Source organism: Clarias gariepinus, chromosome 6, assembly GCF_024256425.1.
Source record: "Clarias gariepinus isolate MV-2021 ecotype Netherlands chromosome 6, CGAR_prim_01v2, whole genome shotgun sequence".
Taxonomy (NCBI): domain Eukaryota; kingdom Metazoa; phylum Chordata; class Actinopteri; order Siluriformes; family Clariidae; genus Clarias; species Clarias gariepinus.
Genome location: NC_071105.1, coordinates 5,604,057 through 5,620,048, shown reverse-complemented (window position 1 = coordinate 5,620,048; position 15,992 = coordinate 5,604,057). Strand labels below are relative to the sequence as shown.

The 15,992-nt window shown below is 37.0% G+C and overlaps 1 protein-coding gene across 1 annotated transcript; it reads right to left on the bottom strand.

The window, feature by feature from the left end:
- Positions 1–3,623: 3,623 nt before the first annotated feature.
- Positions 3,624–7,623, bottom strand: LOC128526389 (CMRF35-like molecule 6). Its single transcript, XM_053498193.1, has 6 exons — positions 7,563–7,623; positions 5,833–6,177; positions 5,434–5,535; positions 5,224–5,328; positions 5,013–5,065; positions 3,624–4,888 (listed from the first exon to the last, which is right to left on the bottom strand). The coding sequence occupies exons 1-6, from the start codon at positions 7,621–7,623 to the stop codon at positions 4,769–4,771; spliced, it is 786 nt and encodes a 261-aa protein (XP_053354168.1). The 3' UTR covers positions 3,624–4,768.
- Between the last annotated feature and the right edge of the window lie 8,369 nt (positions 7,624–15,992).

Below are 15,992 nucleotides of genomic sequence, written 5' to 3'. Positions count from 1 at the left end.
AGTGGGTAAACTCTAATTCTAATACTACAGCCTTGGGAGTGATTGCACTGGTCAAACTCTTACACTGCTACACTGGTCTGGGGGCCACTCACTTCATGTGCTCGAGTCTAATTACAATTAATGTACAATTCATGTCGGGGTCACTTTACCCATTCCCTTACTGCTATGTTTTATGACCTGTCATACTCCCTGTCTGCTTTTCTCCCCATCTGCTTTTCTCACCTAACCTCTATATTATTTCAAGATTAATATTATGTTGATTAATATTATCATATTGTTACATTGCTACATACACAAATATATATTTAATTAAAATATGCTTACAGTTGTGTAACCATGCTTGTATTACTCGACCTCAGTGCAGCTTTTGACACCATTGATCATAGTATTCTTCTTCACAGATTAGAAAATGTAGTAGGAATTAGAGGTACAGCCCTCTCTTGGCTCAGGTCCTATTTGACCGATCGTTATCAGTATGTAGACTTAAATGGTGATTATGAGTTTGGTGTTACACTGGGTTCAATTTTAGGCCCACTGCTTTTTTCCCTTTACATGCTTCCTCTGGGCAACATAATCCATAAGCATGGTATTAGTTTTCACTGTAATGCTGACGACACACAGTTATATATCTCAGCAAAACTTGATGAGATAAACCAGCTTACTAAAGTTGAGCAATGTGTGCAGGACATAAAATTGGATGCTTATTAACTTCCTTCTGTTTAATCCAGATAAGACAGAAGTTCTAGTCATAGGACCGCATACAGGTAGAAGTAAGATTCTAGATCACTATATAACTTTTGATGGCCTTTCTGTTCCATCAAGTGCAACAGTAAAAGACCTCGGTGTGATTATAGATTCCAGCCTTTCATTTGAACCTCATGTAGATAATATTCCCAGGATAGCATTCTTTCACCTCACCAAGATAAGGAATATATTGTCGCTAAACAATGCAGAAAAAAATAAGTTCATGCTTTTATTACCTCTAGGTTGGACTATTGTAATGCCTTACTGTCTGGTTGTTCAACTAGGTGCATAGACAAGCTTTAGCTAGTCCAGAATGCAGCAGTGAGAGTCCTCACTAGAACCAGAAGATACGAGCACATCACACTTATCTTATCTTTACTTCATTGGCTCCCTATGAAATTTCGCATTGATTTTAAAATACTACAGTACTTTTGACATATAAAGCATTAAATGGTCTCGCACCGCAGTATCTGAGTGAACTGCTAGTGTCTTGGGATCCGCCACGCCTACTTCGATCAAAGATGCAGGCTGCTTATCAGTACCGCGTATTATGAAAACTACAGCTGGGGGCAGAGCACAGTCTCAGTGTTTAAGTCCAGGCTAAAAACCTATTTATTTAATCAAGCATTTATATAAATTTTTATAAAGTTGATGTGTTGGAAACAGAAAAAAATGGGCAAGCGTAAGGATTTGAGCAAATTTGACCAAATTATGATGGATAGATGACTGAAACCGCGCAACTCCAAAACTACAGCTCTTCTGGGACGTTCCTTCTCTGCAGTGGTCAGGGTGCCCAAGACTTGCTGATACACAAGAGAAGTGAAGGCTTGCCTATCTAGTCAGATCCAATAGTAGAAATATAAAAGTGTACAGTAAGAAAAAGCCAGAATGTCTCTGAGACTGTCTAGTGCCTAGCTGATGTACATTGAAATATGAGCCAAGGTTACTTTTCAACTCACATCTTCATCGCACAAAATAAATTTTATAAATAGCCTTCTGTAATTTTACATGATTAGTTGACCATGATGTCACATAAATTAATTTTATGTGAGTTACTTGATGATCAATAAAAGGGCATAATGGAAGAGGTTTTAGACAGTTGGGCCAATAACCCACAACGCCCCAAGGATCCGCTGCCCAAATCTTAAACACCACATAGGTCTTACCCTATCATCCCCAAAGGGACCAAAGCTGTCCAGGTTGCACAAGATGAACCTACCCAATACTTGGCATTGTTATGTTATGGCTGCATCAATACTGCCATCTAGAGGCAGTATCTTTGCACCTATTCCGTCCTGTTACTTTAAACAAACAAGCAAAATGAATTGTTTGTGTAACTTCTTGTTGATAACACCAAAACCGAAAAGTTTTTAAATAACTCAGCATTAAAAAAAAACTCTGTAAATACATTATACTCCTTTAACTGTATAACTAATCATGACAGTGTGCATGGCCATACTGTAATAATAAATGTACATACAAATAGATTACAACTGAATTAACAATAATTAAACATGCATTATACACCTTTATAACTTCACACTGTAGTGTCAGGAAGGAAGAAGCTAACCGTTAAATATTGGTAAAACAATGCATTTGCTCATTATTGCCAAACTCACACAACAAAGACACAGACTTTTGTAGCAACAGAAATTACAGGAAACTAACAATTAAATAGATATTATATATTATATTTAAAAAAAAGTGAATAAAGTGAAGTGAATTCATCAAACAGATCCTTGCAGACTGTCATAGGGAGTGGACTAATAGTCTAATTAGCTAAAAAAAAAAAACCTTCACAAATGATGCAAAGTAGATCAGAGCTTTTAAAAGATTAAGCAAAAATGTTGATGTCCATGTTAAAGGGACTGCTTTGAATACTGAAGAAGAAGAAGAAGAAGAAGAAGAAGAAAAAGTAGGTGAGGAGGAAAAAATGTGGTTATCACAGTTAATTCATGAGTTACCAAGAGGAGCAATTACTGTATTTTTTACATCGGGCCAGGTAGGTAGGTTTTAACTTCAAAACATTTATTTATGTTTCTTAACTGAATTACAGCCTTAAAATGATTTAACTAATCACTGTAAAAACTAGATAAATGTTTTCAATGAATTAATATTGTATTGTTGGTCAAACTTCTTACAGCAGTATTTGTTCAGTCAACAGATAACATTGTGTTCTTTGAAACTTTGAGGACACAGACTGAATAAACTAAAATAATCAATTTAAGCCAGCAATTTCCCTTGACTGAGATGCAATCAGGTGATTTTCTAATTTATTCATCTTTGTCTTTACAAGACTTCTCTTGTTTTCTTTAACCAGAGCTTTGCTGTGGAGGATTGGGGTCAGAGGGGTGACGGCTGGTCTTCTGGATCTACTGGAGGAGCATCAAAAAGCTGATGAAGATGTAGTAGCCATCCAAACGATTTCTATCTGTCCTAATTGGACAGATTCACATGTTAAGCTTCACATGAAACAAACTCTTTTTGCCAGACTCTAGACTCTTCCTTTTGTGTTTGACACATCAAGAAAAAAGACTGTTCACCTTTGCTAGTTAAAAAAAAAAAAAACAGCTATGATCTTTTAAGTGTGTAAAGCTGCTGTGCGACAATGTCAATTGTTAAAAGCACTATACAAATAAAATTTTATTGAATTGAATTAAATATAAAAGAATCAGTAAGAGGCTAATTAGCTTCTGCTGTTATCCAGGTGTTTTATTGACCTTTAAACAAAATATAATGTGTATTCTCCAGTTTTATGCGGATCACTGTTTTAACATTGATTAGTTTTTAAAGAATATTAAAAATAAATTTTTTAAAAAGTTTTTAAGTAAGTGAGCCTCATGGGAAAATGCCTACAGTACATTGGTCCAATTCGCCAATCGACAGCCGGATGTCTAAGACTCCCAACCTGCATCACTAAAGACTAGTGTATGTTTAAACCTGTTGAGCTGTTACCAAAGCCCCCTCTAGATGGCAGTATCATTCCAGATACCTAGAAAAAGTAATAATAATTGTGGACACAGTCTTCAGTACAAAGTAGGAATATTTCAGTAAAAAATAGTCAAAGTGTCATTGTGTTATCATGTCGTGCCTTGTGTCATTTTCTCATTTAGTTCTGCCATGCAGAAGGGCTGGGTTCAATTTCCATTCAATGGCCAAAACCCAGTCACTGAATATAGTGCCAGTCCACTAGCCCTGATAAAATGGAAGGGTTGTGTCAGTAAGAGCATTCAGTGGAAAACCTGTACCAAGTTGTGTGCAGATCAGATAGACTGCTGTGGCGACCCCTCGACAAGAGCAGCCAAAAAACTAATACGAACACCACCACTGGGCATATTGACTATTACTTATTAGACAAATTTTTGCTTTATAACTTTCACAAAATTAAAACTTTCTGTTTATTTGGATGCCTGATATAAAACATAGATCATTAATAATGAGTGTGGTCACTATAAGAGAAAGTAAACAAAAAAAGTGAAGTGAAAAGTGAAGTAGGTGTTTCAAGTTAATTTTGAGAGTTTGCTGTTAATATAAATGAAATGTCTTCACTTCTCTCTTTCTTTTAGCAATATTTCTCCGTAAAGAAACTATTTAAAAGTGTAATCTTACACTCATTTTCATACATACCAAAGACAAAAAACATGTTCCAATTTTTTGCAATGGTTTACATACCGTAGTCCACACATACTATAACACACTTCATACATACAATATATACATATAGATATTTAAAAAGGATGAAAATACAAAGATTAATAGAGCCAAAATCATTAATCATATTTAAAAACAACGCACTGCAAAGCTGACCGGGATGCGGTTAATAAAGAGGAAAAACACAGATGGGGATGTGTGGATGGAGAGAATGAATGTAAAACCTGGTTATTATAAATAAATCACATAAATTAAAATAATTTCCTGTATCACATACACACATGATAGTTTTTTTCTTAAAAGATAATCTTTGCAACTGCACCGTTAGAGTGTGCTGGCATTGACATAAAAAACATATTGCTGCGTAATTCAACTACATTACGTTGGCGTAAATGCTTTGAGAAGGATCAGAGGGTATTGTGGGTCGCATGTTGCAGTAATCTGCGGAAGTTCCCTCGTCTGAGGCAGAAGAGCTTCTGGTGTATTTAACCCACTTATAATCAAAGACAGTAAACACAGAGGAACAGAAACAAAATTTATACACCTTTTCATGGTTTTAAAAAGACAATTATATTTGGTATTAAACACACACACATTGCTAAAAACATTTACAGTACCTCTCGGTTATTTCCTCCGTCTTGGTCAGAACTACCAATAAAATAAATTTCTCCTGAAAAAAATATTATGATATTATATGAAATTATTATTTTAAAATAATATGAAAACATACATTTTTTTCAGACATGATTATAGTACATAGCAAACAGTGTAGTGAATAAGTAAATATATTTTCTTTACAGATTGTATGTAATATTTAACAGATTTGACCTTGCATCCTGCGTCGCTTCTGTAAAACCACAATGAGGAATATGACTCCAATCAGAAGCAACGCCAGCGTTACAGACACAGGGATCACAGTGGAAGCTCGAAATCCTGGGAGAGGAAACAAACACAACATGCTGATCATTCATGAGACATCAGATTCATCAAAGTTATTGGGATAGATTATGGGTGTGATGTGAGTCTGAGCAGAATCACCTGCTGGAGGAGAAGCTGATAGGAGCCCAAATGGTGATGATGATGATGATGATGATGATGAAGGCTGTGTTGATTTCCAGGTTGAAACAGGGACATGTGGATCTAAAGCAGTGTATGTTTGGTAAGAAAATAAACAAGCATACTGATAGTCCTAGTTTGTGTTATTTAAGGTTTTTATTTATTTTTTATTTCATTTATTTATTTATTTTTTTAAACAAAATTAAATATTTATTATATAGTACAAAAGTTTTGTGTTTAATGTTGTTTGCAAGGGGACTGCGTGTACCGTAATGTCAGTTTTCTGTATGTAACTTTGACTTTGAACAACATTAAGTCATTAGTCAAATGTAGCACTTGACTGATAACCGTATGCAGTTAATAGTGTCTTTAAAAACTCACCAGTAACTGTCAGGTTGATCTGTGTGAAATAAACCTCGTATCCATCATCAGATTCCCAGGCTGCTTCAGCTCCACACCAGTATTTACCAGAGTCTCGCTCAGTTACATTTTTAATACTCACACTCAAGGTTTGTCTTTCTCTGTCATCATACAGGGAGAATTTCCCCACATTTACATGCTTTTCACTTTCGTTAAGAGATTTTTTATAAAAACAAACTGACGCTTGTAGCCTTGTATTGCAGAGAAACTTGGGATTACTCCTGAGGGATTCTGGGTATTTACAGCTGAAGTTCAAATCTCCTCCTACATGGACAGTCTCACTGATGGACTTCTGATAGGACAGATCTGCAAATCACAACCAATCAGATCAGTTTATATGTGTATGTTCAGTTCAATTAAATTTAATTCAATTCGATTTAACAAATTTTATTTGTTTTTATTTATTTGTGTATTTGTGTAACAGAGATCGTTGTTGCAAAACAGCTTCACAGAATAAAAAAAGAGAGAAATTAGTTAAAAATGTTAGAAGAAATATGTATAAATCAAAAATGTCAGATTATCCCTGAATATGTGTCCTAACTCTTTAAAAAAATTCTTAGAACTTTATATTTCTTTTGCTAAAAATCATACTTCTATTTTTATATTCATCCTTATATCTGCACTAGATGTTGGTTCCTCCCCCTGCATATGCACTCACTTCTCTAGAGACTAAAGTTTTTGAGGTCAAGTTTCATATCATGTTATTTTTTTTCCCTCTTAAGATGACTTCTCATTAGGAAATGAATGACTATAATTCGATTTGTATTAAAACACTGATATAGTTTAGGTTACATTTAGGCAGTCCAAACCTAGAAACCCATCGTTAAAATGCCGTAGTGAACATCAGGTCAACAGAACTGCGCAATAAATAAGAAATAACATGACCTCTTTGACAAATAACAGTTATGAAAGCAGAAATATTATGAAAAGAAAACAAGCTATGAAATGAACACAGTAATGAAAAACATATTCCAATGATAAACTGCAAATAAACTAAAACTGAGCAAATGAATGGGGCAGGAAATTTCAAAAAACAGTTTTCAGGTAATTTTGGAATATTAAAAATAATCAGGAAATAATGTCAAAATGCTCAAGAATGTAATTTATTTTTCAGCTAGTAAAAGAGAAAGAATACATCAATAACTAGGTAAATAAAAAATATAAAATGTTAAAATAATGCTTGTGTGTAATAATACAGTAGGACTATTTGGTATTTAGTCTGGTAAGGCATCTAGAGCTTTGGGAAGATGAACAGAAAACAGTGGTGTGCGACTCACCTTCCTTTATCTTCAGTTCCACCGATGTGTAAATGTCTGTCCCATAACTTATATCAACTCCACAGTAGTACGTCCCATTGTCCTGTACAGTGAGCTTTCTGATCATCACCCAGAACTCTGCTGATTTGGTGTCATCATACAGTGAGAATCTTCCTGAATTTATCCACTTGTTTTTAGCTTCTGTCTTTATTTGGTCAGAACAGCCTAGTGGTGAACCCTTACATAAATATTTCTTGTTTTGTGTGTATCCTGTATGATACTTGCACTTGATAAGGACTCCTCCTCCTGAATATCCTGTTACTTCCTTGGAATCTCCTCCATCTAACAAAACACGAAATATCCACCTGAGCAAAACCTTCCTTCATGTAACACTGCTGCTGAGAGTGAGGATTATTCTGAAGTGCATTTCTTTACCTGAGATCAGGCATAGGGTGAAGATGAGGAGGATCTTCATCCTGAGTTCACACTCACACATCTCCACACCAACTCCACTTCAGAAAGATATTAAAGCTCCTGTTCTGTTACACACTCTTACTGTCTCTGTCCTGCTCTGTAAGTGTGCATTGTGTCTTTATCTGTGTCTTAACAATATCTTGATATAGTGCCCACTTCCTCTTTTAGCTGTTTGATAAAAAAAAAAAAAAAAAGCCGTAAAGTGTATGTGTGGAAAAACACAAGTAAAATACACTCATTCTCTATACAGCTTTATTCTGTATACAGCATCACGGTGGGCCTAGGAGTTTGGGAATAAGGCAGGGTACACCCTGGACAGGGTGCCAATCCATACAAAACATTTCAGTTTTTTAACATATCAAAAATGAACCTCTAGTTAATTACAGTACAGTGTGTTATTAGTCATATGATGTTGCATAAGTGTTTAATATTAACATTCTGCATGTGAACATCTTTTTCCATGCGAGTTATTTTTTTTCTCCATTGCAATCCTGAAGTAAGTTTACTGAACATATTTACATGTCCTGCTTCACACCAGTCAAATAATTGGTCTTGCATCAAGCAAAGAATACAACTAAGTACTGGAATTGAGTTAGGAAGACAAGGGTTGTCCAAGGCATTATTAAAACTTTAAATACGGCATTGTCAGTAGAAAACCCAGTGATTCACTTTTACAGTGTGAGAAACCACAAAGGCTTGGGAACAAACAGCAGTGTGTTTATAAGAAAACCACTAGTTGGAAATTTCAGTATAGGCAGCATACAGATTGGACTCTGGAGCAATAGAAAAATGTCATGTGATCTGATAAATTTAGATTGACCCTATTCTAGAGAGAAGGGTGTGCCGGGGTGAGAAGGGAAGTCTATGAGGTGTTGCACTACTGTACAAGCCTCTGGAGTCAATGTTATGATCTGGTGTTGGGCACTCATTCCAAGACACAAAGGAGAGATTGCAAAGGAGTGGTTCTGGGATTATGGGAAATAATATTTTTACACATGAACTGGACACGACACTGCATCCTGCAATCAAAGCAAAGGGCAGTCAAACAAAATATTTTGGGCCAAGCTATGTATTTCTTTATTCTGCTCCATTGTATCTGCATTCATTTAGTGATTTAAATAATTGCATCTATATTCAACTTTTCTGACCAATTCAAATGACTTATTGATATGCATCTTAGCACACTATGAACGATCTCTGTATAGCAATGAAATTTAAGTTCAAGTAGGCTTTTATTGTCATTTCAACCATATACAGTTCAGTACACGATGAAACAAAACAACATTCCTCCAGGACCAAGTCTTGTACAAATAACAAAGTCCACATGCAAATGTGCAAACAAGAGTGACGTATTACAACGTAACACTTTTCAACACTCTGTGGTAATAATTTGAGGTAGTGTAATGAGAAACAGAAAACATTTCCTTGTAGATAGCAGCAAAGATAGAAAAGATTTTTTTGTGCAAATAACAAATATTGTGCAAAAGAGTAATTTCAGGTTGGTATGTACGAATTGTTGGATGGTTGTTGTTCAGTGTGTTTGTGTATGTGTGTTTATCAGTTTGGTCCCAGTGCAGTTTAGGTGATAAAATACAGGACCTACTCAGTATTAGGTGGGTGGTCCTAATGTTTTGGTGATGTAATTCAATTCAAAGTTCTGCAAAGTTCTGTGTAATGGTTGTTTTAGTGACATGTATGCAGAAGAGGGCAGATAATGCTTTCCTTATTGTGAATAGATCACCTATTGACTTCACAATCATTTTCAGGGCACCACAATTTATTATACATTTTGTATGGATAATAACAAACATCCCAGGTGCATATCGGGTGGAGCCCCGTCCCCACCTCTGTTAAGCTAATTCCAGCCTACAGACTACTCGTCAGACGTTTAAAACCGGTTCTGAAGCAAATGAAAACCTGGCCAGCAGAAGCCAAATCTGCTCTTTATGGTTTTTTTTCTTCCAACAATATTTTTTTAAATTTTAAACAGGGATACAGATTTTATAACCCCCTTATAAACCACATAGCACCCACCCCGTCCCTCCCTAACTCCAAGCCAGTTTTACATTCATAAGAAAGGCTAGACGCCAGGCATTAAAAAAAAAGAAAAAAAATGAAAAAAACGAAAGAAAAAAAAAGAAGAATATGGAGCTGGAAGTTTTTTGGTTCTGCTCGCAAAAAAAGAAAAAAAGGAAAAAGAAAACAAACAAACAAACCATTAAATAAGAAGGGAATCTAACTAAAAATGTATGTGAAAAAAGTGAAGGAAGGGCCCCCACACCTGTTGAAATTTCAAGTCTGAATAACAAATTGAGTAGTGAATCTTCTCCAGGGAAAAACAGGAAATAATATCTCTGAGCCACTGGGCGTGAGTGGGTCACGCGGCATCCTTCTATTTGAATAAAAGAGAAAGCCTGGCCAGAAATGTTGCAAAAGATAATAAACGCTGTTTAGCTGGAGTTAGACACTTATCTTCCTCTCCAGTGATACCAAAAAGAGCGATCAGAGGGTCTGGTTTATGGTTGCATTTCAATATATACGACAAGGTTTTAAAAACATCCCTCCAGAATTTTTCCAAATTCGGGCATGTCCAGTACATATGAATAAGAGACGCCTCTCCGCTTTTACATTTATTACAACAAGGATCAATGTCTGGGTAAAAACGGGAAAGTTTAAGTTTGGATAAATGAGCCCTGTGTACAACCTTAAACTGTAATAAGGAGTGGCGGGCACATAAGGAGGTTGAGTTGACAAGTTTAAGAATTAAATTCCAAGTATCATTTAATAGTGACAAATTTAAATCTTTCTTCCAAGCAATTTTACACAAAGAGGTGTGACTCTTCAGGTGTGACTCATCAATCCACCATAAATAGTGGATATTAGGCCTTTACGCAGCAGGGACAAACAGAGGAGATTATCTATAATATTTGCAGCAGGAGTCTCAGGAAAATTTGGTATTACAGAGCCAATGAATTCAATTCAATTCAATTCAATTCAATTTCATTTGTATAGCGCTTTTAGCAATTTTCATTGCCACAAAGCAGCTTTACACAGTCAAAAGAATCATTTAAGTTTGTATGAAATGTGAATTTGTATGAATCAAGATGGTCAGTTTGTCCCTGGTGAGCAAGCCGAGGGCGACAGTGGCAAGGGAAAACTCCCTGAGATGGTAATAGGAAGAAACCTTGAGAGGAACCAGACTCAACAGGGAACCCATCCTCATTTGGGTAAAACAGAAAGCAGTAAATGATCTGCATTTATACAGTGTGTAGGGTGGGAGGCAGTTCAGCTATAATAGCTGATGTTAATTGATGTTAATATGGAGTCCAGGTAGTTATTGAAGACCCAGGTAGACTTGTAAGAAGTTCCAGTCCTGAACTATCGAACTGTCAAGTCCTCAGAGAAACAGTTGCCAACACCAGTCAAGGCCAGAACCATTTTCTAGGTGGAGAGAATCATTCCCAGACACCAGACGCATCCCAGAAAGACACACGGGGCATCCATGTGACGAGATCTTCAGCCAGAAGCGGGGCACCAGGATGGGTCAGACAGGTCCGGAGGGCAGAGGGAGTCTGGATCACTGGCACCTCGGGAACGACATGTGTAGCTCGACAGAGAGAGAGAAAGAGTGAAAGGGGGAGACAGAAGAAGAGGGGAAAGAGAAAGAGGGGGGAAAGAGAAGAAGAGGAGAGATGGCAGTTAGGTATGGTCACAGTCACACAATGTATAATGTGAATGTATATTAACTGTAGAGTGCAAGCAGAGACTCCGGCAGGACTAACTATGACAGCATAACTAAAAGGGAGAGGAGGAAGGAAACACAAACATGAGGGCTTCCTGAGATGTAAAGCAAACAATCACCTCACCGTCGGCAAACCTGAGTGATCAATGAGAGTAAGGAAGACAGCATCCAAACATACCAGCTCACCATAATACTCTACGTCCATGAGTCCCCCAGATCTGCTCCTTAGCCTATGGCAAATCTATTTATAAAAATGCTTGGCTAAATAAATAGGTTTTTAGCCTGGACACTGAGACTGTGTCTGAGTCCCGAATACTATTTGGAAGACTATTCCATAATTTTGGGGCTTTGTAAGAAAAAGCTTTGCCCCAGCTGTATTTTTCATAATACGCGGTACTGACAAGCAGCCTGCATCCTTTAATTGAAGTAGGCGTGGCGGATCTAAGACACTAGCAGTTCGCTCAGGTACTGCGGCGCTAGACCATTTAATGCTTTATATGTCAAGAGCATTATTTTAAAATCAATGCGAAATTTCACAGGGAGCCAATGGAGTGAAGATAAGATAGGGGTGATGTGCTCATATCGTCTGGTTCTAGTGAGGACTCTCGCTGCTGCATTCTGGACTAGCTTAAGCTTATTTATGCATCTAGCTGAACAAGCAGACAGTAAGGCATTACAATAGTCCAACCTAGAGGTGATAAAAGCATGAACTAGTTTTTCTGCATCATTTAGCGACAATAAATTTCTTATCCTGGCAATATTTCTGAGGTGAAAGAATGCTATCCTGGTAATATTATCTACATGAGCTTCAAATGAAAGGCTGGAATCAATAATCACACCAAGGTCTTTCACTGTTGCATTTGATGGAACAGAAAGGCCATCTAAAGTTACGGTGTGATCTAAAATTTTACTCCTAGCTGTATGCGGTCCTATGACTAGAACTTCTGTCTTATCCGGATTTAGCAGAAGGAAGTTAATTAGCATCCAATTTCTTATGTCCTGCACACATTGCTCAATTTTAGTAAGCTGTTTTTTCTCATTAGGTTTTGCTGAGACATATAACTGTGTATCGTCAGCATAACAATGAAAACTAATACCATGCTTACGGATTATGTTGCCCAGAGAAAGCGTGTAAAGGGAAAAAAGCAGTGGACCTAAAACTGAACCCTGCGGAATGCCAAACTCCACTAGAGAACATGCAGAATAATCACCATTTAAGTCTACATACTGATAACGATGGGTCAAATAGGATCTGAGCCAGGAGAGGGCTGTACCCTTAATTCCTACTACATTTTCTAATCTGTGAAGAAGAATAGTGTGATCAACGGTGTCAAAAGCTGCACTGAGGTCGAGTAATACAAGCATAGTTACACAACCCTGATCAGAGGCCAATAGGATATCATTTACTACTTTAACGAGTGCTGTCTCTGTACTGTGATGAGGCCTAAATCCTGACTGATACAGTTCATGTATGCCATTTTTAGGCCTGGACTGGAACGAGAAAAGCCCAGAAGACCGCAGTGCTTTCTGAACTGAGCCCATACTCTCAAGGTATGCCTAATAACTAGATTATTGATTAATTTTATTGAGGGGATGGGGAGTGCAGATTCAAGGAGTGCAGAGACCGAGAGATTTTTGACAGACTTTATCTCCATTTCCATCCAGGCAAGCCGTTTAGGTTGGTTGTAAAAATATGCCCAAAAGATGACACATCGAATGTTTGCTGCCCAGTAGTAAAAACGAAAATTAGGTAGAGCCATGCCACCGTCTCTTTTAGATCTTTAAAGTAGGGACTTATTCAAACGTGGTTGTTTACCTTTCCAAAAGTAAGAAGATATAGTTAAATCTAAAGCACCAAAATAAGATTTGGGAATAAAAACAGGTACAGACTGGAAAATATATAAAAATTTAGGAAGAACACTCATTTTAATGGCATTAATGCGTCCCACCAGTGACATGGACAGTGATGACCAGAAGTTCTTTTTTGTTTGGTTCAACAACCTAATGAAATTTTCTTTAAAAAGGTGTTTATGTTTCCTTGTGATTGTAATACCGAGATAGGTAAACTGATTTTTCACTATATTGAAAGGAAAATTGTGCATACCAGTTGTTAGTGCTGTATTATTTAGCAAAAAAAATTCACTTTTGTGCAGATTCAATTTATATCCTGAAAAATAGCTAAACTCACTGAGCAATGACAGCACAGGTGGGAGGGAGGAGATTGGATTTGATATAAAGAGTAAAAGGTCATCTGCATAAAGGAACACTTTATGTTGTTCTGCCTGCCTCCAAATCCCAGATATATCCCTACAACTGCGGAATGCAATTGCTAGTGGCTCAATGGCCAGGTTTAAGAGTAATGGGCTGAGAGGACACCCCTGACGAGTTCCCTGCTGAAGGCTGAATGGTTGGGACTGCTGGGCATTTGTCAGAACTGAGGCAGTAGGGCTTGAATATAATAATTTAGCCCAGATAATAAAACTTGGATCAAAATTAAATTTTTCTAAAGCCCTAAATAAATACTCCCATTCCACACGATCAAAAGCCTTTTCAGCATCCAAAGAAAGGACACACTCAGGGATCCCCTCTGATGGTGTGTACAGGATATCCATAATGCGTTGAATGTTTAAGTAAGAATAGCGATTTTTAACAAAACTGGTCTGGTCTTTAGATATAATTGAGGGTAGAACATTTTCTAATCTACGAGCCAAGACTTTAGCAAGGATTTTAACATCCACATTAAGAAGAAAGATTGGTCTTTATGAAGAGCACTCTATTGGGTCCTTATCCCTCTTTGCTATGAGGGTGATGCGAGCCTCATTAAATGATGCGGGCAGCTTACCTTGCTGAAAAGATTCAGATAGAACCAAAGCTAGTTGTGGTGCAAGGTATGAGGAGAATGATTTAAAAAACTCGGCAGGGAACCCGTCGGGACCCGGGGACTTACCAGATTGCAATGATGAGATAGCTGAAGTTATTTCCTCTTGTGATATGGGCTCTTCTAATCTTAATCTAGAATCAGGGGACAGTGTTGGGATATCTAGTTGAGCTTTGCAATTCTACACGTTTTTTTAATACAGATCGAGGTTTTTAAATGGGGCATACTGCTGATAAATTTCTTTAATTTGGTTGGTCAAATCTTTTCGTTCCTTATATCCTTTCCTTTACATATTCGCGCTGTATGAAATTATCTGTCCCCTGAGGTAGGCTTTCACAGCATCCCAAACAATTAAACGTGACACTTCAGGTGTTTCATTTGTGTTTAAGAAAAAAACTATCTGGTCTTCCATAAATTTAACAAAATCGTCCTCTATCAATAATGGTGAATTAAAGCGCCAATGTTTATTAATTTAAAGGGAGATCGGGGAGCTTTATAGACATAACAACTGGAGCATGATCCGATATCACAATGCTCTGATAAGCACAAGCATTAACCATTGGGATCAGTTGATTATCTATGAATAAATAATCAATTCTAGAGAAAGTATGATGAACATGTGAGAAAAAGGAGTATTCCCTTTTTTTTTTGGATTAAGAAAGCGCCATATGTCCGAGATATCAAAGCTGCAGAGATAGGACTGAAGTAGCGTGGCGGATTTACTCAGAGGTATAGTATTGGGAGATGACCTGTCAAGTGATGGATCTAAACAGCAGTTGAAGTCTCCCCCTAATATGAGAGAGTATGAGCTCAGATCTGGTAGAGCAGAAAAGAAATGTTCAAAGAAGGAGACATCATCATAATTAGGGGCTTATAAATTAGCCAACACTACGTTAGTATTAAATAACTTTCCTGAAACAATGATAAAAACATTATGGTGCTCAAAAGAGATGTTTGGACTAATGAGAATTGAGACACCCCTAGCTTTGGCCTGAAAGGTCGAGTGGTAGTGCTGCCCTCCCTAATGCGACATAAGACGAGAATTATCGGAACTGCGAATGTGAGTTTCTTGTAAAAATGCAATTGCAGTGTTAAGTTGTTTAAGGTGTGAGAGCACCTTCCTTCTCTTGACCGGATGGTTTAAACCCTTAACATTCCAGCTCACAAAGTTTAAAGAACTATTCATTCTCCCTGAGAGAAGATGCAGGTAGATAAACATAATTAATACTGAAATGCCCAGTGTCAGCCTTAAAACAAAAGTGTAAAACACAGAGCAACATATTAAAGATACACCGTGTACACAGAACTAACATAATACTGGCTTTGGAGATCCCCCACCCCTGCCCCCCGCACCCCTCCCCCACACACCCCACTACCCCCAAACAAACAAAGATAGCTGCTAGCTAACAAAGCAGCAAGCTTTTCCATCCTTCCATTTTTCACCCAACAAATCTTCCTGCTGCTAACCACCCCATTTTCAACTAAGACGTAATTTATATAAACTAAGAATTAAATATATAAAAAAAACATTTCAACACTCCAATACTGAAATCTCTTAATGAGAAAAAACACAAAACAACCCCCCTCCCCCCACGTCACATTGTAACTCTAAAAAATAAATAAACATGTAAATCACACGTGATTAGAAATAAAGAAAATAATAATAGAAAAATAATAATAACAACTACACATGTTTAACACAATAGTCTTACCAGGAAAAATGTAAACATGGCTAGATTTTAAGTTAAAAAGGGTACTTAAAAAATATAGT